This window comes from Anguilla rostrata, chromosome 5 (assembly GCF_018555375.3).
Source record: "Anguilla rostrata isolate EN2019 chromosome 5, ASM1855537v3, whole genome shotgun sequence".
NCBI lineage: Eukaryota > Metazoa > Chordata > Actinopteri > Anguilliformes > Anguillidae > Anguilla > Anguilla rostrata.
The window spans coordinates 17,637,759-17,660,156 of NC_057937.1; the positions used below are offsets into that span (position 1 = coordinate 17,637,759).

The 22,398-nt window shown below is 44.5% G+C and overlaps 1 protein-coding gene across 2 annotated transcripts; it reads left to right on the plus strand.

Annotated features, from left to right (window-relative positions):
* The first annotated feature begins 6,447 nt into the window (after window positions 1-6,447).
* Window positions 6,448-21,802, plus strand: il34 (interleukin 34). 2 transcript variants are annotated; one of them, XM_064335470.1, is made up of 8 exons: window positions 6,448-7,258; window positions 8,092-8,191; window positions 8,936-9,257; window positions 14,572-14,681; window positions 15,113-15,190; window positions 15,338-15,517; window positions 16,129-16,282; window positions 19,210-21,802. In XM_064335470.1, the coding sequence occupies exons 3-8, from the start codon at window positions 9,218-9,220 to the stop codon at window positions 19,263-19,265; spliced, it is 618 nt and encodes a 205-aa protein (XP_064191540.1). In that variant the 5' UTR covers window positions 6,448-7,258; window positions 8,092-8,191; window positions 8,936-9,217; the 3' UTR covers window positions 19,266-21,802. The 2 variants fall into 2 exon arrangements, with proteins under 2 accessions (XP_064191540.1, XP_064191541.1); XM_064335471.1 differs by having other exon boundaries at window positions 6,448-6,967.
* The last annotated feature ends 596 nt before the right edge of the window (window positions 21,803-22,398 follow it).

Genomic DNA, 22,398 nt, shown 5'->3' on the forward strand with positions numbered 1-22,398 from the left:
CAACTGAGCAAGCTGCCAAATGGCTAGAGGAAGCAAGTCTGGTCTGAGCAGCTGATAGGGTAGAGGAAGAGGTAGGACTGGGTAAAGCCTGTTAGGAGCTTATAAACATGATGGACAGTACCGGTTGGATATTGTCGACCAGGTACGCTAGTGTCAATCACAAAGTCCCAATTGTCAAAACGGATGGCTATTTGTCAAAAATCTGGCAAGTAGATGAAGCAGTGGGGCCTGAGGAGATTGAGTTAATAGAGTTGATGTCTGAGGTGGGATCGAAGATCGAAGTGCAAATTGGTAAGGGTTTGTGTGCGCGCGCCCGCTGTTGAGTGGTAGGAGAGGCCTCTACGCATTCCGAGGGTGCTGGCTGAGGCGTAAGTCCACCCCATCCAGCGGAGAGTTGTCCACAGCAGCAATGCTAGAGTTCCAATCATGGGTGTACCGGAGAAATTTGCCAGTGGGACAATTGCAGACTGGGGAGTCAGGGTTGGGGAGGGGGGGCAACCTTCAATATTTGGGTGCACTAATAAAAAAACTGGGTGTGCCCATACTGGCCCCCCTACTCATTTTGCTAACTCCAGGAGCATCATGGAATCCCTCCACTGTTAAAGCAAATGGCACAAATACCTGTGTCATACCCAGTCAGTCCGGCTGGGACAAACTCACTGGTCAAGCCACTCAAATGCAAGTCAAACCCCTAAAGTCATCTTGAACACTTTGAATGCCTGAAAACACACCCTTCTGCATGTCGGGGACACTTTGTAAGTGACTGCACTGTAACCTGTGCTCCAGTTCAACCATGCTGATGTCTTCACTCCTCTCATTGCCTCCAGGAAGATCCAGTCAAGCATGTCAGGTACTGTAATGCTTCCTCATCTGTGGCCTGAAGCTGTATGTTGCACAACGTAACTCTATCTGCTTTATGGGGCAGAATTTAAAGAATTTAACCTACCAGGACTGGCCCCCATCCTGCCCAAAGACACTTGCCGAACCTGCATCTGGAATTGAATTTAAACCGATTGACCTCATGCTAATTGAAGGTGGCACCACTGTACTGCTTCTAGCTACTGTATCTCAATCTGACTTCAGTTCTCAGTAAGTATAACTCCGGTTCAGCCCACTCCCCTAAAACAATGAGTGACTCTGAAAACAACAAGGCTATCTATCAGATCATGTGCTGTGGCCAACTTCTGTCAAATTATGACTCTCTAGAGACATTTCGGGTGACTTAATGACTGTGCTTCTGCATATGTATCGCTTTGTCACTTTCAGCCTCTAACAGTTCCTGGTCTGCCTGAGACACTACTATTAACTGGAGGAGACCCACTGGATAGGGCTCATTCCTTCTGTCACCACAACCCAGCACAGTCTCTTTTTCCCAAATTAACCAACTGCAATTTCATATACACTGATACAAATGCAAACACCAGTATTCTGTGTCAGTTTCAGACAGACTATATTAAACGTATGCTGTTTAAATAGCATTAGCTTGAATCCTTATATATCCTTGCCCTTCTTCATAAAGAGAGTTAATGAAGTCCACTCTGCTCATCGTTTGTTTTCTACCCATAGCTCTTTCATGATTTTTATTTTCTCTGTTCCCCATTCTCACCAATGGGGCAACTAGCCCCTTTCCTGAGTCACCCTGAAGCCTGCTGTCTATTCCCCATATGCCAGCTACCCCACCCGTAGACCACCACCTTCGAATGCGTCACGCAACCTGTCCAAAACAGGCTGAGTTTGTATTTCTGAACCCACACCCTGAGTCGGCCAGTGGAGCATGGGCCCCCCTTACTGAATCTGGTTGTTTCCAAGATTTCTTCCTACATGTGTTCCAGGGAATTTTTCCTTGCCACTGCTGCCTCTGCCTTGCTATGTGGGGGTTTAGGCCCGGGTAAACTGAGAAACGTATGGTGACAAATCCTTTTGTAAAATGCGCTTTATAAATCCAATTTGATTGATTGATTGTAGTTTCCATTATTTTGCCTGCAGCCTGATGTGTTGTACTATAGGCGAAAATGTGACATGGGGTGATGTATCGCTAAACCAAAGACCTATGTGCATTAATATTTTGCTTTTATTGATATAATTCAGTGTGCTTTCTGTTGCTGAAAATGCAAGTTGAAAGTTTGTGTCTGTGAAAGATGCTTGCAGGAGGTGTACAGCAAGATAATGGGATGTTTATTGAATATGCAGAAGCAGGCTGCAAGCCTAAAATATGTTCTGTCTTCATGCAACCAGTGTGTTTTGCATCTGCTCAGCATAGCTACAGGCACCTGTTGCTTGTCAGAAAAACGTTGTAAAGGCATTCAACCCAAACCCAGAAAATGTTACATGAATTTAATCGCAAGATGAGGATATAATCTCAATCTTGTGATAATAAAATTCTTTTTTTAAATATAACTAATAAAATTCTTGCCAAAGGCTGGTAAGTTAATATTTATGTGACAGGACATAACTCTATATTGTGTGAACTACTCCCTTGAGAAATGCTCTGTTAGCTCTTCCAGTTCTGTTCCTAAACAAATTGCATACAAAACTTGTGGCATGGAACTGAAATATGTTTTCTGAAACGGTTTTCTTTCATCACTGGAAAAATATTTTGGTATAGCCATATTTTTACCATGATTATGAATATTTTTTATAGCTCTGTCATTGAATGGTATAATTATTATTAGCCCTAAAAGCATTGGTGGTGCTAGTAGTATTTTGAGTAGTAGTATCAGTTGTAGTTGTGTGGAATTAAATGTACTTTGGCAAAGAGTTTACAGATCTGTGAAATGTTCAAATCTTAACTATGAGCAACGTTTGAGGTGAAACTTACTACGCACTTGTGGTGTACAATGTACTAATTCTTTTGGGACTGGAAACCATTGTTCCTTGACTCCTGCTCCTACCCTTGTCTCTCAGTGGCTTGGCTTGGAGCAGAGTTGTGACACACGCTTGACTGGCAGGGGGTCACATAGTTGTTAAATGAGCTAGCAGTGACTGAATTGTGTGTCTGAGCAAAAAATGTGGCCGTGGTTTGTCGGCAGATATGTAAACAGAATGACTTGAAAAAATGTACCCTTTAATTGTCTCATTATCTGCCAAACAAAAAGTAATCACTTGGTGACCTGCGACGTCAATTGGGTTGATGATTCCCACAAGGAGTCGATTAGGCAATACGTTTCAACCACTTGGGAAGTTGAGCATACTTCTAAAATTGAATTACTATGGATTACAGCTGGTGTTAAAGTGGCGGTCCGATGTGAAATACACATGGACATTGGGAGTCCGCAGGCTTCTGGCAACCATTACCCCAGGATCCCCTTACAAAAATAGAGCGTACTGCACTATATTGTAAATATGTGGATTTTAGGGAACAACAAGGATAAACATTTTTCACGTGGTTTTGAAATATATTGCAATATCTCAAAGTAGCAAGAATTTATTTACAGTATTTGTCCAAGTTTCGAAGTGCTGCAAAATCGTTTGTGATCTTGATTATATATCGGCTAGAAATATCTGTACAAAATAAGTAATTGTACCTTACTGAACCCGTGTTCAGCAGTTGTCTACGACCATGAAATGCACTTTTTTGTACGTCGCTTTGGATAAAAGCGTCTGCCAAATGAATGTAATGTAATGTAATGTAATATCCGCGAATGCAGGACACAAAACTAGACTCGTTTAGATTACATTACAAAAAATAGGGCCCGTGTAACCTCCAGCTTCAGACCGTTTCCTCAGTGAGTCGGTGACGCAGCGTGGAGGCGAACAGTAGAGCCATGGCGGTTTTCCCAGCTGCCGTCTGCAGCTTTTCCGAGGCAGAACACACAAACCCAAACCATACGGCCAAACCCAAAACCTCGACCCGACGGCCATCGAGCTGCAGGAAATATCTGCGTGGATTTGCGCTAATGCTGGAACATTGTTGAGGGGTGGAATGGGGGTCGCTGTTTTTATAAAGAGAACGTCTCTACTGTGTTTGCGTCTATTTTATTGTGCTGCTATTTGATTGGGGATGTGGGGGGCTTTGTGAGAGCTTGGGGAACAGTGTTGATGAAGGGCGGAAGTGTGGGATGTGTGCACGTATCACGCGAGTTGCTTCTTGCATTTTCTCTGCTACTTTTATTTATTGCTTTTTCTAGATCACATTTTTCCGACCATGTTTGCTCTCCATTTCTTTCTGACTGTTTCCCTGTGTCACTGCTTGCATGGTGCATTGTAGAGTTCCTCAGAAGACCGGTTGTTCCAGTCAGTTGCACATGACCCGGATAGCATTGCCCTGGTTACACATTAGGAGGCCAGTAGAGATGATAGCGTTGATTCTTTATTTTCTTCATCCTTTTGAACAAACACAAAAGTTCTGTCCCACTACAAAAATACCTCATCTTTTAAGACATTCTTGAAATATTATGTTACCTGTGGTACACAAAAGTTTAACACCTTGAGTTTGATTAAGGGTGTATTCCTGGCATCTTCTTGTGCAAACAGAATGGCTCCAGACCGGACGCAGGAAGTAAAGGACACTGGATCCATGCCCTTTTCCTCAAGATGGTCACTGCCCCATGAGTGTCAGCGGGTTGTGCTCACCCTGGTAACACCTGAGAACACCTCTACCTGGCGTCTCCTTTCTCTGCACGCCTGCGATAGGATCGTAACGGGTTCAGACTGTGTGTGTGCATGTGTGCATAGAGTTCTTAATAAGTAGGACCGCCTCAGGGACATGGCAGAAAATGTCAGTTTTGGAGTTCGGATACAAACTAAAACATGCTTTTCTGACATGGAAAGTAAAAGAGAAGACAGACCAGTTTTTGCGTTCACTGACTTTAAATTCCTGGAACAAAAGCGCCATATACAGGCACCCAAAAATAAGGTGTCTGATTCTGTGTAACCTTAATTGTTTAGTGGGGGGCGGGGCGGGGGGGGGGGGGGGGGGCTTTTGTGCATAAGTATAGCAACCTGATGACTCACTCTGGTAAAATTAGTAGAGAGCTTGAAAAAGGTTCATATGATACATAGAGGGGAAAAGTAACCACTTCCTTGGTGCTGCAAATGCTACATGCTGTTAGTGCTTGTCAATCTGACACATTATTTCCATCAACTTCATAGCCTTTTTCTGAGCTTCCAAGAGTAAACGATGACTAATGATGTGACTTCTACGATCATATGGCAGAGGAGCAAATCTGAACAAGACAATAACTGGAGAGGGAACCGCACAAGCTACAACACGCTTTGTATTACGTGTCCTGTGCATTACTGTTTATGCCTTTAATAAGAACAATAAGCACATGCAATACTGCTGTAATCTTGATTATATGTATATTTTCAATATATTAGTGGTATATTCCATTTCTGTGAGGATCTTGCGTGGGTGATTTTCCCAGTAATGTCATGTCTCCTCTCCTGCTGGCATGACTCCAGTGACAGGGTTAATAGATTCATGGAGGCTGAGTGGAGAATATTTTGGGGATGAGCTGAGGATTTACACAAATATTAACACAGACTGGTCATCAGCACTTTCACACGCTTTTGCACTTTGGAAAGACCCAGAAATCCACCTGTGAAATAACAGATGGCTCTATTCCATATGAGGCATCTGCTGTTCGCAAACAAAATTTTCTTTCCTGCCATTGACCAAAAGGACCCATCTACCACTCCACATTTACTCTAAAGGGAATCCTGAGAAAGGAACTATTTTTTGTAGCATGCTAAATTGTGATCACGGAGTGAAAGAACAAATAGAAGCCAACCATGCACCACTAGGAGGAGGTCCACCATTGCTGAAAGTCATGAGGTTGGGGGGGTAATTTAGGGTTTGGGTGGAAGGATGGAGGGACCAGAGATGGGAGCTAGTTTCATCAGCCCTGGATTATATTCTGGGTTGGAGGAAGAGGAGTGGAGGCATGCGACATTTTGCAGACTGACATTCTTCCTCAGTTGGCATCATCTTTGGGTCTCGACCTGGGATTTCCCCAGTGATGTATTGTCTGCACTCACAGATGGTGTTGTTGACGATTATGTTTTTAAAAGGGGTCTGTGGTTGGAATCCCCCTTCTCTAAAGTTTCCACACCAAAACTGCCCCTTTCTTGGTTGTCTGAATACGTAAGTTGCAGAGTTGTCATTTTAAATGGATGGTCAGACAAGTCCATGTTATCACCATCAAGACTGACAAAAAACAGGTTAACGAAATATGAATTAACTATATTGAATGCCTCCACATTCAGCAAAGAGTGCTGATCAATACGGAATTATTATTAGGCTCCCTAATACATGACTATTCTGCTTTGGCTTCATTTTTAGTAATGCCTGTATTCCAAATTCAAGCCAAACCAGATTCGGTGCAGAGAGATTTATGCGTACTCCTAGCATTTCACAAACATTTGCCAGCCGATCTTTCAACTCCGGTCAATTCGTCGATGAAAGCAGAATCTCGAGACCGAGGTGCGGCGACGGAGGAAAGAGAAGAATCCGTTGTAGTGGTCAGTGGGGGCGTTTGTGGCCGGACAGGCTAATACCTCTGAGCGTGAGTGCGCGAACAGACGGGGTGAGTGGCGAAGGAGGCGGTTTTCGCCTCAGAGCGCGTGGGATCCCTGACACCCCACCACGGGGCATGACATGTCTTAAGACAATTTATTGCAAGCTGTGACACATTGCTGTGGTCTTTCGGTGTCCCAAAGGGATAAAGCTGGATCAGGATTGGGCCGTAGTATGAATAACTTCGAAAAGCTCACCGTTGGAGAGCCATATCTCGGAATTGACGGCAATGAGAAAACGATGAATTGTATTCTGGTTTAGATATTATTTTATAGGCTATTCAGATTTCTGTCAATATCTCTCTAACACAAGTGTCTATTCACGGGAGGCACCGGGAGAGTGGCTAGACACCCTCGAAAGTGAAAGTAAATATTATCGTCTGGCATCGCCGTGATTCGCGAGGCGACGTGGACAAGCACGAGGCTACTCTTGAACGGACATTAATATCTGGTAAGACAGGAAGCTGTTGACTTCACGACATAGAAAGTGGACAACATCGTGCTGGGGTTTTAGCCTTGGGAAATTCCACTTTTTATTTCCATTTGTAATGGAAAGGGGGAGTGCGTTTCTTTGAGAGTATTTTATGATCTACGTCACAGCTAAGGGAGATTATTCTCTCTCAATGACTACACACGCGCGCGGATCCCGCTTTGTCCCACGCTTAAAACCTTGAGGTCAGTCTTTCAGGTGTCCATTTGCACCTTGGGGATGGCGCCAAGTAGGACAATCCAGGGCTGAGAGGTGCGTATAGCCTTTTATTTTTCGGTCTTTGAGGAACAAACTACAGGTGTTGTCCAGCTCACTGAATTTTGCGCATGGCGCAGCAAGAACATAGCAGGCTACGCGAGGACTGAGACACATTGCAAAGTACAGTAGTGCTGACCGGAACGCTTTTACGATTCTGTTCCGACCTTTACGAAGCTTTGACTATATAAAACGATAAATACTGCATAGGCATATGCAAATGCACTGAACATATAACGCAGCAGTCTCATTCGAAAACGATAGCAAATATTTGATAACAGCTCGTGGCGTATTACTTCACTGACAGGCATGTTTCAGATTTAAAAAGTATTGGAATTGAATGTTTTTTTTTTTTTTAAATCGTGGAACTCTTAGTGATCTTACCAAAGGGATTATTGGTTTTCTTCGTTTTATGTGAGACGTACAGGTGCTGAGAAAGTAATATCAAAGCGAGAGGACACCATGAAGTTTAGTAAATAACGAGATTGTTCGTGACCTTACCGAAACATTAAATGTTATACTGATTGGCAGTGTAATTAATCCACATTGAGTTGTTTTGTAATTAAACCAATATTTAATATTTTATATTTAATAAACTATCCATATTTTTAAAATAGTTAATGTGTCGCTCGATTTTGTTTTTGTTTATCCATTCATTTAATCTTATTGCGCAATCATAGACTGTAATTTAACCTGAACGAACTGAAACCCTCTTCCTTGTTTCCACGTGTTGTGCACGAGCATGTTCATCACGTTTATCTAGACATCCCTGCTTGCTTATCTGTCCTCTGTCTTCTGGGTCTTTACAATGCACCGTGTCTGTGTCACAGAACTGTATGAGGAGAAGGAGAATCAAAGAGGAAGACCTTCTGAGGGGACGAGCATCCTCGCGAACTGCGTCAGTCCTGCAGGAGGAAGAGACCTAGACCGGTGAGTCAGGGGTGGGATATGGGTGGGGATGAATGTGAAGCATTCTCCATCTAACTCTTCTGTCCTGACCTTGGCTCAAAGGAATGTGTGTAAAATTTTGCATGCTGTTCAGTTTTACTCGTCATCCTGTGCAGGGAATTAACATCTGGGTCATTAACCGCATGCTGAAATACAGGCTTATTTGTGTATTTATTTACTTATTTTTATTAATTTATTTTCCTTACTTATTTATTTTTATTAGGCTAATTTATTTATGTAGTCTCCAAGTTGGGTTGGGTTCTGGACTAGTAGCTGAGGATATGAATTTGAAACAAGTTTATGCTCTGGATTTACCAGTCATATTAGATTAGCCAAAAAAGGAATGTTTAGTAACATATTTCAACCTGGGGGTTGTCCTCGGACATTTTCCCAGTTTGTACTTGTTCCTTTGAGTGGTTGTGCCTCAGTTATTCTAACAGTTTAGTACAGGTCCTCCCCCCCCAAATTTTCTTGTTAGATTAGCAAAAAAAAAAAAAAGGAAAAAAAAAGAACAACTACACATCTGTTTAGGTCCACACAGCTGCATATGGGAGGTGGAAAACAAATCTGAACCCCCTGGAAATTTGTAGGAGTGTGTTTATTGGTTCAGGCAAGGTAAGCTTTCAGACTCTCCTGACCTTAGTTAGATAATCGGATCCGAAGCCCCTGCCTGCGAGGCAGAGAGGCTGCTCGACTCGTCGCTCACTCTCTGATCTGGCTGTGCAGCTGAGAGCGCCCCGCCCCCCTCGCCAGCAGCTGCCACGGAGAGCAGCGGAGGAGACCGCCGCCGATCACCCGCCGGAGGACCGCCCGCCGCGCTTCGTTTTTCCGCTTCGGGGCCCCCACCCGCCCCCCCCCCGCCGCCCCGGGAGAGGAGGGAGAGGGAGACGGGACAGCGAGGGAGACGGGACAGCGAGGGCGAGAGACGGGCGCGACCCCCGGGAGACCGACCCTTCTGCGTGTGCCGGAGCCGCCTGCGGTCCTCCCCCCCCCCCCCCCCCCGGAGCCATGACCCGTGCAGCGATTTGGCTCTCTGCACTGGTATTGGGTAAGAGAGCGTGGGCTTGCAGCGCGGGGCGCGCGTGTGGAAGGGGGCCGGGCGGGGGGCGAGGCGGTCACGGCAACCCCGTATTTTCTCTCCCCCCGGGGAGCACGGCTGTTGAGTCAGGGATTAAGGAAGGGTCTGGAAGGGATGATGAAGAGGGGAAAAATGACCCTTCTGTTCCGAGCGCGAGTGTGCATGTGTGTGTGCCTGCGTGAAAACCGGTGTGTGTCGGTGCGCGTGTGTTTGTGTTTGACCAGATGCGTGTCCGTGCGCAGGATCAGACGTGTGCGTGTTTCTCCGCGTAAATGGACTGCGTGAGCGGGAGTGCGGCGGACACAACGCACGTACGCGCAGGCGCACGGGCGTGCGTTTGTTTTATACGCGCGGTATCAGATGCATGCGTGTGCGTTTATATGCGCACGGCGTGTGTGAGCGAGCCAATTGTGGAGTTGGGCTGAACATGTCTGGCCTGGAGGAAAATGAGGGGCTAATTACCTTAACAGATGTTATTTTTAGTTGAGTTGATAAATCACTGCCGTGTCATGAGGGCCAGACTCAGGTTGCTGACAGCATTTCCAAGAGCCATGTGAGGGAGCAGGCTGAGCTCATCTGACTCAGCTGGTTCTTGGTTCGAGCCCTGGGGAAGACAGCATTGCTATCAAACCCAGTCCAGTGAAGTTTTGCTCGGGTAATTGTTGGATATCGAGTTGGTATCGAGAGTGTGAATGTTCTTTAATGCTGTGTAGTGTATTGCAAAACCAATAAACTGAGTGGGATGAAGAGAGAGGACTTGCAGTTGTAATAGTAATTGAGTCTACTTATATAGCTCCTTTCATGGTTTTCAAAACACTAGACCCTGAGGGAAGGTGGGGGCCCATTTCCTCAGACATATGCTCACCGGGTGAAAGCACAGCAGACATTTTTCATTATAATTCTCATTAAAAATCAGCGGAGGTGGAGAGGGTTGGTTTTTATTAGAGGGAGGATTATTAGAGACTCAGAGCAAGTCCTAGCCTTAAATCAACTCTAAATCAACAGCGTTTTTGTGAGTCCAGCCGGGACAGTGCGTGTGCTGTTAAATTTGAAAGTACTCTGTTGGTGTTGATTTCACTCTGCTCTGTGTAGGTTTTTAAACTGGGGATGATTGGGTGGCCAGATTCAGGGGAACAGATTTGGAATTTTTCTTTGCGTTCTTGATAACCCCCCCAAACACACACACACACACACACACACACACACACACACACACACACACACACACACACTGCGAGAGTGCTGACTGAGAGAGTGTGCCAACCACATTGGGCTGCTCCCTCTCTCATTATGGACAGTCTGACAGCAAAATCATGCCACCCGGAATACAGGAATACAATGTAATATTTGGGAATATACAGAGAAAACATTTTTATTCAAAATTACAAATTTGGCGCCCAGCATGGTGCCGAACGTGTCCAGTTCCCACCCTAATTTGGAACAGGGGAAAGCATTTTTAACTCTGACCAATCCAAACACTGTGTGCCACCCTCTCTGGTCACACGCTGTGTAGAGTTATGGGTCATGGCCGGGTTAGTGTAGCGTAGAAGCATGAGTGATGGTTCAGTGCACTCCGGGAGTATGGTTACAGGATTCAGTGCAGCGTGGAATTATGGGAAAGGACTTCAGAGATTTTTCCACTTTTATGCGGTACAGCAGGGCTGCACCAGAATGGGCAATTATTGGCCAGATTCCATGCCAACTCCTGTTCTTAATTATTTAAATAACCTGGTTATTTATGTGATTAGATTCATTTATTTTTGGTTCTTGTTTTTAGTCATGAGCTGTAGTGAGACCTCTGTATCCTTGATTAAAGTGCTTTATTGTGGCCTGATAAAGAAAGGAACAAATGCTGGTGTATTACTGCTGTTTATGCAAGAATAATTTGTTGGAACAAAAACCAGGATTGGAGTTGCGGTTGTACAAAACACTTTCTGTTGGTGGACTTGGTGAATTCTGGGAATTTTCAAAATGGAAATGAATTTGGTGGAAATGGAAATTTTCTGGAATTTCTGGGAATGAATAGGCTTTTTTGAACGCTGATTGCTTTTTCCGTCCATTTTACTCTCTTTGCCATCAATTGAATATGCTGTTCAAGACAAATAAAAATGGATTTCAAAACTTTTTTAGGTTATAGCTTTGAGATTTAATTAAGTAAAATTGTACTTCATAACATTGATTTAATGTTCTTTCACTTGTTAGCTATTCTTTTACCTTTTACTTTAGTTTTTATAGAGAATCTTATGTAACTTTTAATCTAAAATAAAAGTATGATGTATCAGTCATCTACAATATAAAGATACACTTTTACATTTGTGTGGGTCTAATGCCACTGTAATAACCAGCAACATTATACCTTCTGTGTATAGAATTGTCAAAGTTACAATCAGCATGTACTGAAATAGATAAGAGTGCAGTCTTTGAAACAAAACATGCATAAAACTATACTAATACATTGATACGGCTTTTATGTTCACTAACAAGCTTGCATTTATTAGCAGTTACATGCATCAAACTGTCCGCAGCCTAGCCATTCTCTAATGAGCAGCACATGTCATGGAGCAGTGGGACTCTGCAGGCTGTTTCCAAATATAATTTCAATATCAATATCGTTATTTAGATCGTATTACACATTATCGCCACATCATGAAGAAAGCACTCAACCCTAAGCTGAATAGCAGTCGCAGGTTAATGGCTGAAAGCGTTCCTTTTCGCAGTGAGCATCTGATGCGAGGGCATGATCTTTGCAATTCATGTTCTGTCACTGCTACAGGGTACCCGATTGCTCACACGAGAACTCAGGACTCAGCACCTGTTTGTTCAATGGAGCTTTGTGAGAAAAACAATCTATCCTGTCTTTAGATGTATGTATTAGATTTATTTTCATGTCACATGTACCTCCATCCAGTGCTTATATTGTACTTTGTATCATTATCTTGATGTTTTAGCTTGTCATGACTCCTAGTTTGACTTGGCATAGGTTAGGTCAGAGAGTATTGTTTACTGTATGAACTGGACACAATGTGTTCATGGCTACGAATCACTATTGTTCCTTATCGGACCTGTGTTTTGTACTGTAGTTGTTCCAATGACCTTCGATGTGCACTTATTCGCTTTGGATAAAAATGTCTGCTAAATAAGTTAATGTAATGTCAATTGAATTACAAAGATCCAGCGATTATGGTATGAAGGTCTGTTTCAAGATTAGGAACCGCCTTCGAAATCCCCCAAATCTTCCCTCCCTTTGCAACCTGCTTAAAGTGGAAACTGCTGGGAGTCAATGAAGGACATCTGGCTGGGGTGCATGGGGGAAGCAGCAACAGATTTGTCGGTGTAATGTACACTCCAGCGGAGTGGCCAGCATTTTATGCCAGGTTGATGATGCAACAGATCCGTAAAGCTCAAAGCAGATGAAAATTGCAACAGCAGAGCGAGATGAGAGTGATGAATTTTCATGAGAAAATCGGGTGAACGGAACCATTTTGCCTTCAAACTCTGGTCTGAGACTGCAGCACCCGTCAGCAGATGTTCCAAAACTCGGTAGTTCACGCTGGACATAATTTCTCCTGAAGCTATCCTAAAAACCTTTTTTTTTTTTGGCTCCTGAATTTTTGATCAACAGTAAATCATCCTTTATCGCTAACATATTTTAAAAGCACTTAGTCATGTGTGGACTTTTCAGAAAGGGTTCAGGTCACGTGTGGCTACGATTATAGTTAGGAGACAATTGCATTATGAAAATGTGGGTAGGGTTTTTTTTTTTGCACTGGTTGCAGTTCTGGCTCTGTCCCTTCTTCGGGAATCCTGGGCTGTAATTTTGATGGGAACGTGGATGTGCAGTTTTGGGAAATGTTTGTTGGACCGGACGCTGGTGTTGGTTTTGGCTCGGGCGGAGAGCTCGTGGAAGCATTTGTCATCTCCTCCGCTGTGTTCTGGAGCCTTGTCCCGGATCCCAGAGGGCACCAGCGTTTCGGTTCAGCAGAGCTCACGCCGCAACCGAGCGCTGTCGAGCGCGATAGCCGCCAAGCGGGTCAAACGACGGTCTCCGGGGATGGCGGTTTGTAGAACGGGAATGCGGTGTAATTTTTAAAAAAAGGCTCGGATTACACAGGGCTGCGCGTCCAGCCTCTGTGCCTGGGAGTTGCAGAAAGGGGCGGCCATGTTCTGTTTTTATTAGTCTCCCACTTGGTTAATGTCCCCAGCTCAACCCACCTTTAACCTTGTTGTTCATGCCTGTCGTCTCTTTGGGTGAGAGCTGAGCCCCTGCATTCTCTGCATTTGCAAACTACAAAATAATGTAGAGAAAGCAAACCTGCGTTAAATACGCAAGAATTTAAGCATTTGTATTTGAAAATGCAATTTTCTGCGTATTCACGTATTTTGAAATAGAACACCCAGAAAGAATTACTTCTTCTGACTAAAGTTTTCAAGCACCATTTGGAAAAACTCAAATTTTCTGACCAAAGGCGTTCGAAGTATTTTAAAGAGTTCCCAAAAATAGTATTTTGGTCTTCAAATACTTTTCCCCAAATGCATTTCAGATATCCTGAAATACTTTGCTCTATGATGATCCATAAAATGATTACTGTGTATAACATAATCCTAATTATTTTAACATTTTTTTCACAAATTTCTGATGTTTCGGTGTGATACTAAAATACTGTGTTTACTTGCATTATGACATAAGCATCTTGTTAGCTCCTACTCCATCTTTACTGGAACTTATGGTTCTTTAGTCTTCCTTGACTAACATTTGACCTGAAGAAGCTGATCCTGGAAGCAGTGTCATTGCTTCCTCAGGCAGATATGCTTACAAAAACATCGTCTTTAGACGGGGAGCTCAAACCCATTACACACGTCTCATAAAATCCGATGAGTAATCCGACAGGGTATTCAAGTTGGCTCGCCACCTGCTTTTATGAATTGGGGCACGTGACCTCCGTTCAGCCTCAGATTTTGTCTTAACATTCTTTTTTGAAAAAAACAAAAAAAGGGGTGGTAAGGGCGTTCCCGTTTGTCAGATGAGCCGTTATTGAGACGTATGCATGTGAATGCAGGGGCCCCTGAGGGCGGCGGGGCCATGGGCGGACCCACCGCTCGGGCCTGGCACACCGCCCCTCGGGGCACTCGAGAAACATCGGCGGTCCCTACCCAGGTCCTGCAGAGATAAACAGAAGCTGGTAGAGGGAAAGGAATCATGGGAACAGGAAGTGGAGGAATAGATGCCAGGGTTGAATCGCCACAGATGACCAGCGCTGAGATGCCGCTCTGCTGCCCTCTGTAGGTTTAACCTGGTTACTGCCGGCTGCGGTGATGTCCACTCCACCCCGCATCTGCACGTCTATAGACACCCTGAAGGACAGGCTCAACTTCACCAACAGGAGACAGTACATGGTAAGATGGAGAGAGAGAGAGAGAGAGAGATAGAGCACCCTCTTTATTTAGATCTTGTAGTGACTTTTTGTTGTAAAACATTTATAGATTCTTAACCAGTACCACTGTTCACCTGTGTCAAGCCAACGCATAAAGGCATAATTAAGTAAAAATAAAAGATATACACAAAATCACTAAGTCAGTGCTTTTCATACCCCACATATCTAACATTGTCCATATGAAGGACATAAATAGCTTCATTTATACTCAAAAACCAAAACTTAAATTGACCAATGTTTTTCATCAATTTATTGAATTGGTACAGAGATAGGAGAAGTAGAGGAGTGAGAGATAGGAATTGTTAGAGAAAGGAAAAGCCAGACAGAGGGAATGATATCATCTCTGCTGAAACACAAAAGGCTCACAACCGTTATCTTCTCCCTCAATTACAGAAGCACAATTTTCCGATTAACTACACCATTCGAGTGCATTATGTTGAGGTCTTCAGGGTGCACAACATCAGTCTCCTGGTGAGTCTCTTCCCCCATCTCCCCCGCCTGGCCTCTTGCTACACTGCACTCATTCCCTTGAGTTCCTCTTTACCTCTACTCTTCCCCTCATCCGTGCACGTCTCCCTCTCCCTCTCTCCGTCCTCCCTCCTTCCCCCTCTCCTCCAGAACAGGACGGAGGAGCTGAAGGCCCGGGACCTGCAGGAGCTGTGGCTCCTGATCAATCAGGAGGTGCTGAAGAAGGTGCTGAGGGTGCTTCCCGAAAGGCACCCGTCCCGCACGTACGCCTCGGACCTGGAGAACCTGTTCAGGATAATCCAGCAGCTCTTCCTGCAGGAGCTGGGCGAGGTGAGCGGCTGGTGCTCGGACCGCAGCGCAGTCCCCTCTTCTTTCACACTTTCCCCTCCTCCCCAAAACTCCTCCCTACGGCCTGCTCGCACAACCATTTTTGAAGGTTCGTTTCCCTAACGCAGAGGTGGGAAGCGAAGGCCATGGCCGTTTTTGGTTTCCGAGCCAACTTCTGGCCTTAATTACTTAATCAGTCATAACATTTACACAGTCTGACATTTTAGCTAAATTTCTTATTAAGTGCATGAATGACAGCTGAAGACTGTTCTTGTGTCCCTGTACGAAATGTGTGCTGTGATATAATCTACCAGTTAACCAGGGTTGGTGTATACAGCCAATTAGCTCATTTAGCCAGGGTAACTGGTGGAAACAAAAATGTGCATGCACACCGGCCTGTCATTGCCTACTCCTGCTCTAATGTCCCTTGTGCTTCTCTCTTTGTGGTGTGCGTGTGTGCATTTGTGCATGCGTCTGTGTGTGTGTGTGCCTGTGCGTGCGTGTGTGTGCGTGTGTGTGTGTGTGCGTGCATGTACGTGTGTGTGTGTGTGTGCGTGTGCGTGCACATGCGTGCGTGTGTGTGTGTGTGCGTGCGTGTGTGTGTGTGCTGTTAGTGGGAGCCTCCTGAGGTGCTGCAGGAGGTCCTGGACAGTGTGAGAGATCCAGAGGTCACAGAGTGGAAGTCGGTGAAGCCCAAAGCCCTGCTGGACAACTGCTACCGCACCATGCACTGTCTGTTCTGCGACTGCTTCCAGTGCCAGGAGAACTGTGAGTTATTATACCCTCACCCCCTCTCTCTTATACCCGCACTCTCACCCACTCACCTCACCCACTGATCCCACACTGTCATATATTAATCCACTTGCACGTCCCTACTCACCCTTTCATCCACTTACCCCTTACTCTGGTTCATTCACCTCTGTGTCCTCTCTTACTCACCCCACTGCCACCGCCCACTCATCCCCCCGGATAAGTGCTAATGTGTTCTCGTGGGATAGGCTGTGGGCCTTGTGTTAGGGTCAGTCCTGTAAATATTGTTGCAAGGAAACGTTTCTGGAAACCTCAGACCGGCGGCTTGTTTTTTGCGCAAGTCTCGGCCCGTCGCTAACGTCGCCCGCGCTTCCCCGCGCGGCGCTGGAGGTAAACTTCGCCTGGAATTGAAATTGGGAGGGCTCCAGGCTCGCTGTTTTTTTTTTTTAAGGGAGAACTGATAGAACTGGTTCGGGAGGAGGAATGTGTTTTCGCTACCCCGCTCTCCCGCGCCGGGCGTGTCTCTCTCCCGCGCTGAGGTAATCGGCGGCGAGTTGCACAAGCAGTCACGCCGTGGTGACTCTCAGGAGCTGGCAGAGGGCCCTCGGGGGCCCGCAGTGCGTCTCTCTCGCTGGGGACATTTTGTGCGGCGTACCGTAGCGGTCCGTCGCCGATCCTTTTTGCTGTCATATCCTTCTGCCTAGTTGGCTTTGCAGTGGTTAGGTCAGAATAGTGTTCACTGTGTGAACTGTGTTCTTGGCTAGAAATAGCTGTACAAAATAAGTATTGTACCTTACTGAACCTGTGTTTAGCAGTTGTCTATGACCATGAAATGCACTTTTTGTACGTCGCTTTAGATAAAAGCGTCTGCCAAGTAAATGTAATGTAATGTAATGTAATGCTGTCTCACCGCAAAAACAAAAAAGAGTCAATCTCAACTAGTGTTTTCGTCTCATATTTAGACTTAAAATCATATTTCTATGACTTGTTTTGGTAAGTACGACATCTATATCGCCAGTGAGGTGAGAGTTTGACCCATTTAAAGATTTGCCAACGGTGGAGGAAAATTTCGCTTGTCAAGCAAATATTAACTTAAAGCAAGCGAATGTTTTCTAATGGGGAAAAAAAAAGATTTTAAGTCTCATTACAAGACTAAAATACATAGGCAGACTTTTTTTGCAGTGTTTTTGAAGTGGACAGGAGCTGGTTAACAGGGAGAATATTCAGATTTTTTAGAGGATTGCAGGCAGTTGGCCCTCCTTGTTTATTTTCTCACTTCAGTCAAGCGGAAAGCAGATGGTTACACAAAGAGTTGGGATCACAGTACAAAGATTACCAGGGCTGGTGAATGAGGAGGAGCCATTATGGGCTGAGAGTCAGCTCTCCTGTGGACTACATTACCCAGTCTCCTCAGAGAGAATCCTCTGGAGTGAATATATAGGAGAAGTTTCATGTGAGGATAAAATTGAAATTGTTTATCTTATCTAGAACCGCAGATTAGAGCCCATACAACTGTGAGAGAACTTTGGCATCAGTCAAAAGCTCATTGTCTGACTGTTATAATATAGACAAAAGCCATTGTGAAAACCTAGAAACCAGAGAACACAGTGAGCCAAGTGGAGGACTGGTGTCTGGAACAGTGGGGTTGTGTACTGTATTTTGACTGATAATTTTCCTACTGGGTTGAATACAAGACATGACGTTTATGAGTTGGATTCTTGTACAAAGAGTACAAAGATTTGATTAACAAACTAGCTTAACTGGATAATGGACAATATGTTTTGATTCGTAGTGTATTATGGATTTTTGCAGAATCATCAGGAATGTTTTCTGCATGAAATTACCTGAATGTATGTAAAGTCTATCAAATTTGAAAAGTGATTGTCGTAGATTAATAACTTTTTAAACATCTGGAGTGGTACAGATTTTGATTTACCGTTGTTTGGTTCTGATATTTTTGTTGAACTGAAAGTAGTAAAATAGTTTATTGCATGAAACTAAAAATTAATGTTTACACCTTTATTAAAACAGAACTCAAGACGTTTCCAGTAACTATAATTACCACGTTTTATGATAAATTAAGCCTATGGGGAATTATTTATATATTATTTATATATTTGTAGCTCTCAGAGATATTGAATTACATGCCAATTGGGTCAAGAAGACATTATAAAAAACCTGCCAGAGCAGAAGTTGCAGTATTAAACCTGAGACTATTTCAGCCCAGACCCAGAGGCACCCAGAGGTGTTTTTTCCTTTGTAAAAGTAGTTGGCTCTTCATAGTCTCATCTCTAGGTGTGTTGAATCCATTGTTATTCATTACTGGCACACATTAAACAGTGGTTCTAATAGTGGCAGTACTTTGAATTCTCTGTATATTTATACTAGAGGTTCCTGCCTTTGCCCTATGCGAGTTACTTAGTTTGGTTTGATAGTCAGAAAATATAGGTCACATAGTTAAAACTGTAATATTGAATAAGGATTAATTCTATGTCTGTTTGTCTGATGTTGTTATTGTTAATGATTTTTATAATGTCTCTTCTCATGACTGATATGTTAATTGTTTGACGTTAATACCAATGAACTGTTGATGCCAGTCAGTTGTTTGCCTTTGACTTTAATTAATGGCTTGTTCTTCTTTTTCCTTTTATCCTCACCTTTACCCTAATAATATAATGCCTCACATTGGTGTACGCTAAACGAGCCACTTAAATCTGAACACACCCATGGAACCACACAATGTGTATACAAAGAAAACAAAAAAACCCAGGAGTCTCATTTCATTGCCAGTGTTGATTATGACTACTGAGAAAGATGACAAATACTGGCTATGTCCAATGGGAGAGAGCTCGGTTTAGCCTGTAACCAATGGGAGAGAGAACAGTAGATTGTGATCAATGAGCAACAGTGACTGATTGCTGCTGTTTCTCTTTTTTCCCCACCAGTCTGTGATGTTCTTCACTGGAAGAGAGGGAACAAGAGGCCGCCCAAACAGGCCTGAAGAAGCCTCTCTCTCTCTCTCTCTCTCTCTCCAAGGGGGAGTCGGGCAGGACTGAGCCCAAGGTTCTGCCTCGCCCAGCGATCTCCAGGCAGGCAGGGGCATGCTCTGTGCTGAACACTACTCTTCAACGCTCTGCTTCTGTTTGCTGTCATGGAGACAGCCTCCAAAAAAAAACAAAACAAAACACTGCACGGGGCCCCCCCACCCCCTCCCCTCCCACCCCTCGTCCGTCCACATGTCCGTTCCCAACATGCCACGCCCGCCAAGAAGGGGACTCCCGATTGGTTTAGGACGCACGCTCACGGTGCTCCGTCTCTGCAGCTGATTGGGTCTCCGATGGTAACACCTGGCTCTCCTGCCTGGCAGAGAGCCCTGGGGAGAACACGCTCCGATCCCGCGAGACGCCGCTGCAGGCAGCCAAGGCTTCGTAGCTTCTGCGCTTCTAGCATGCTTCAGTGCAGTCAGTCCAGTCCGTAGTGCTTCACCGCTAGCCGCCGTGGAGTGTGTACATAAATGTAAACCCGATCGCGTCTGTGCTGCTGCGAATCAACAGCTTCCAGAGGCCTTTCGTAGGGCTTTTCCAAAATAGGCCTCGCAGCCGCCCCGCGCGCCTGCAACCCGTGCCCTGTGCACGCGCCGAGAAAGCCGTCAGGAAGCTGGAAAGGACATTCCACAGCCCCAGTCACAGCTCGCCTCTCTCTACCCCAGGGTAGCCGAGACTCAATGACTGCGTGCCCGCGGCTGTGTCCTGATCACAGTGGTCCTGATCAACTGTAATATCCTTCTTTTATACAGCGTTGTCGTGTTTGATATTTTTTCGGAAAGCCGAGTTCGTGAGGAACAGTTTGTTGTCGTTGGTTTTGTGGTGTAGTGGGCATTTCATTTCAGGGTCCTCGCCAAGGTTGGTGTTCTGGTGCGTTCTCACCGATTCCGGCGCTCGACGCGTTCTGTTCATTTTCCGCGTGGAGGCTGTGCGGTGTGTGGTGGTTGCGGCCCGGCGAGTGGTGTGGTGCGTTCGCCGGTTCTGTATTCGCATAGGGTATGCTCCACCATTATTCTATGGGAGAAGAAACCAGCGCAGCTCGCCTGGCTCACGAAACAGCAACTGCATTGCCCGTTTCTCGACCTTCTTCAGAAACACATTTCTGTGGACTGTCTAGGTGGAATAAGAGAAAGCTTACGAACAGGCCGCCATGTTGTTCTGGTTTGAAGATGGGGAGCCAAAACCGACTGCAGTGCATCTGTCCAATCAGGGACAGGCTACACCACTCGTTCGGGTCCCGCCGAATCAAACGGACAGTTTGGGGAATCGGTGAGAACGCACCTTCAGATGCAAATCGATTTGCAGTATTCAGTGTTAATGCCCCTCTGTGTCGGTGGCATAAAGGTGTGGTGTGACTTTTTACCGATAAGGCAGGAGAAAGCAATTTTATGTTTCGGTGAGCCCAGTAGTTCAGATTCTCCTTTGGTCTGTTATGGTTTTGTTTGATGTTTCGGGTATATTTGGGGAAACTGGCGTTGTTCAGGGGCTCTTATCAACACTGCGTATAGTCCATTGGTACGGTACTCTGTTCAAATTTTTTGTACTTTGTAACTCAGATGCAATTTGGTTGTTTTTATACTTTCATCTGTGCGATAAGTATGTAACATTTGTATTATGTAACTCTACCAATCTGAACATTTTAGGATACATTTATTTGTCTCAACTTGGCACTCCTCCTAATCTTGTTGAAGGTTAACTGCTTTACGGTGTCTCACACAGAGTCTCTGATAGCTTGCCATTCGTAGGCCCTTTCCTGTGTCTTTGTGGGTATACCATACTGTTACAGCACTAATGTACTGTTAGACCGCTACCAGCCCCTGGCATATAGTCCTGCGCTCTAATTTATTTAGAACACAACAGCAAAGGCACAGTGCTCAAACTACGCTGGAGGCCAACGCTTGGCACTCTTGTGTTCTGTAATGTCTGTAGGCAGTGAGGTTTCTAAGTTTTATAATGGAGTCAGATGTAAAATAAAATATATAGGATGTATCCCCTCGAAATTCCATTCCCGAAACAGCCGACGTAAGCGTAACCACGCCATCCCTTACCCACTTTCCGTTTCGTCACTGGGCGGAAAAGTGGTCGTCCCTACACTTTTGTGCCAAAATGGCTGTTCTTTGTAGCTTAGGCTAAGCTATTAGATGTTGGTGAACTGTGTACTTTGTCTTTCTTCAGTGCTGTGTCCTTGTAAAATTGCATGCAGATGTTTAGCCAACTTGCTGGCTTAGTTGGCTAATTTCCGCAACCTGTAATATTGGCCTTGATCATTTCTTGGGTGATTTTATTTACAGCAAAGATGACCTTGAGAAAGCCCAATAACCAAGTATGAAAATATATACATATCTATATATATTGATCATGGCCAGATCTAAATAACAAATATAGTTTACTTTTTTATGTGGATATTTTTGTGTAACTATTTATTTGGGAATGTTGCCCACGTGCAGATTGTCCTTGTGAGGAAATGATTGAAATAAATGGCAAGATAACCCTGCCTGGTCTTTTTTTTTTTTGGTCTTCCTATTTTCTGATAATTATGCTGAATGAGTGCTGTATGTACAATTTCATTACATTCACTACAGTAAAAACAACATTGCTATTTTTGAAAGAATGACAGTGTATATGAAGGATTGAATCATACAAAAGTATTTTAAGAGAACAGCGAACTACATTATGTGGCAAGATTGGGGTTGTGTGTGTTCAGCAGCTTGGAATAGGGTTAGTCTTTGATTTTGGATGACCAAATTTTTTTCATTAGTGGGATATAACACTGTAGTGTCATGTATTTGTATTTTTTCAGTGAAATACGTTTTACAAAATAAATGACTTCAAACACATAACTTCTGATTTTTTTTATTGAATTGATGACATTTCAGTAGAGCAGCACGGTGGTGCAGTGTGTAGCACTGTCACCTCACAGCAAGAAAGTAGAGTTTGAATCCTGGCCGAGGGTCTTTCTGCGTGGAGTTTGTGTGTTCTCCCCTTGTCTTTGCGAGATTCCTCTAGGTACTCTGGTTTCCGTACACAGTCCGAAGACAAGCAGGTTAGGTTAACTGGAGAGTTCACTGAACATCATGGTTAGTATACTCA

Excerpts from the sequence above, each read along its gene's own strand:
- il34 (XM_064335470.1), top strand. The coding sequence starts at position 9,218 with ATGACCCGTGCAGCGATTTGGCTCTCTGCACTGGTATTGG. Across the intron at positions 14,682-15,112 it reads CCAACAGGAGACAGTACATG|AAGCACAATTTTCCGATTAA; the intron begins GTAAGATGGAGA and ends CCTCAATTACAG. Across the intron at positions 15,191-15,337 it reads TGCACAACATCAGTCTCCTG|AACAGGACGGAGGAGCTGAA; the intron begins GTGAGTCTCTTC and ends CCTCTCCTCCAG.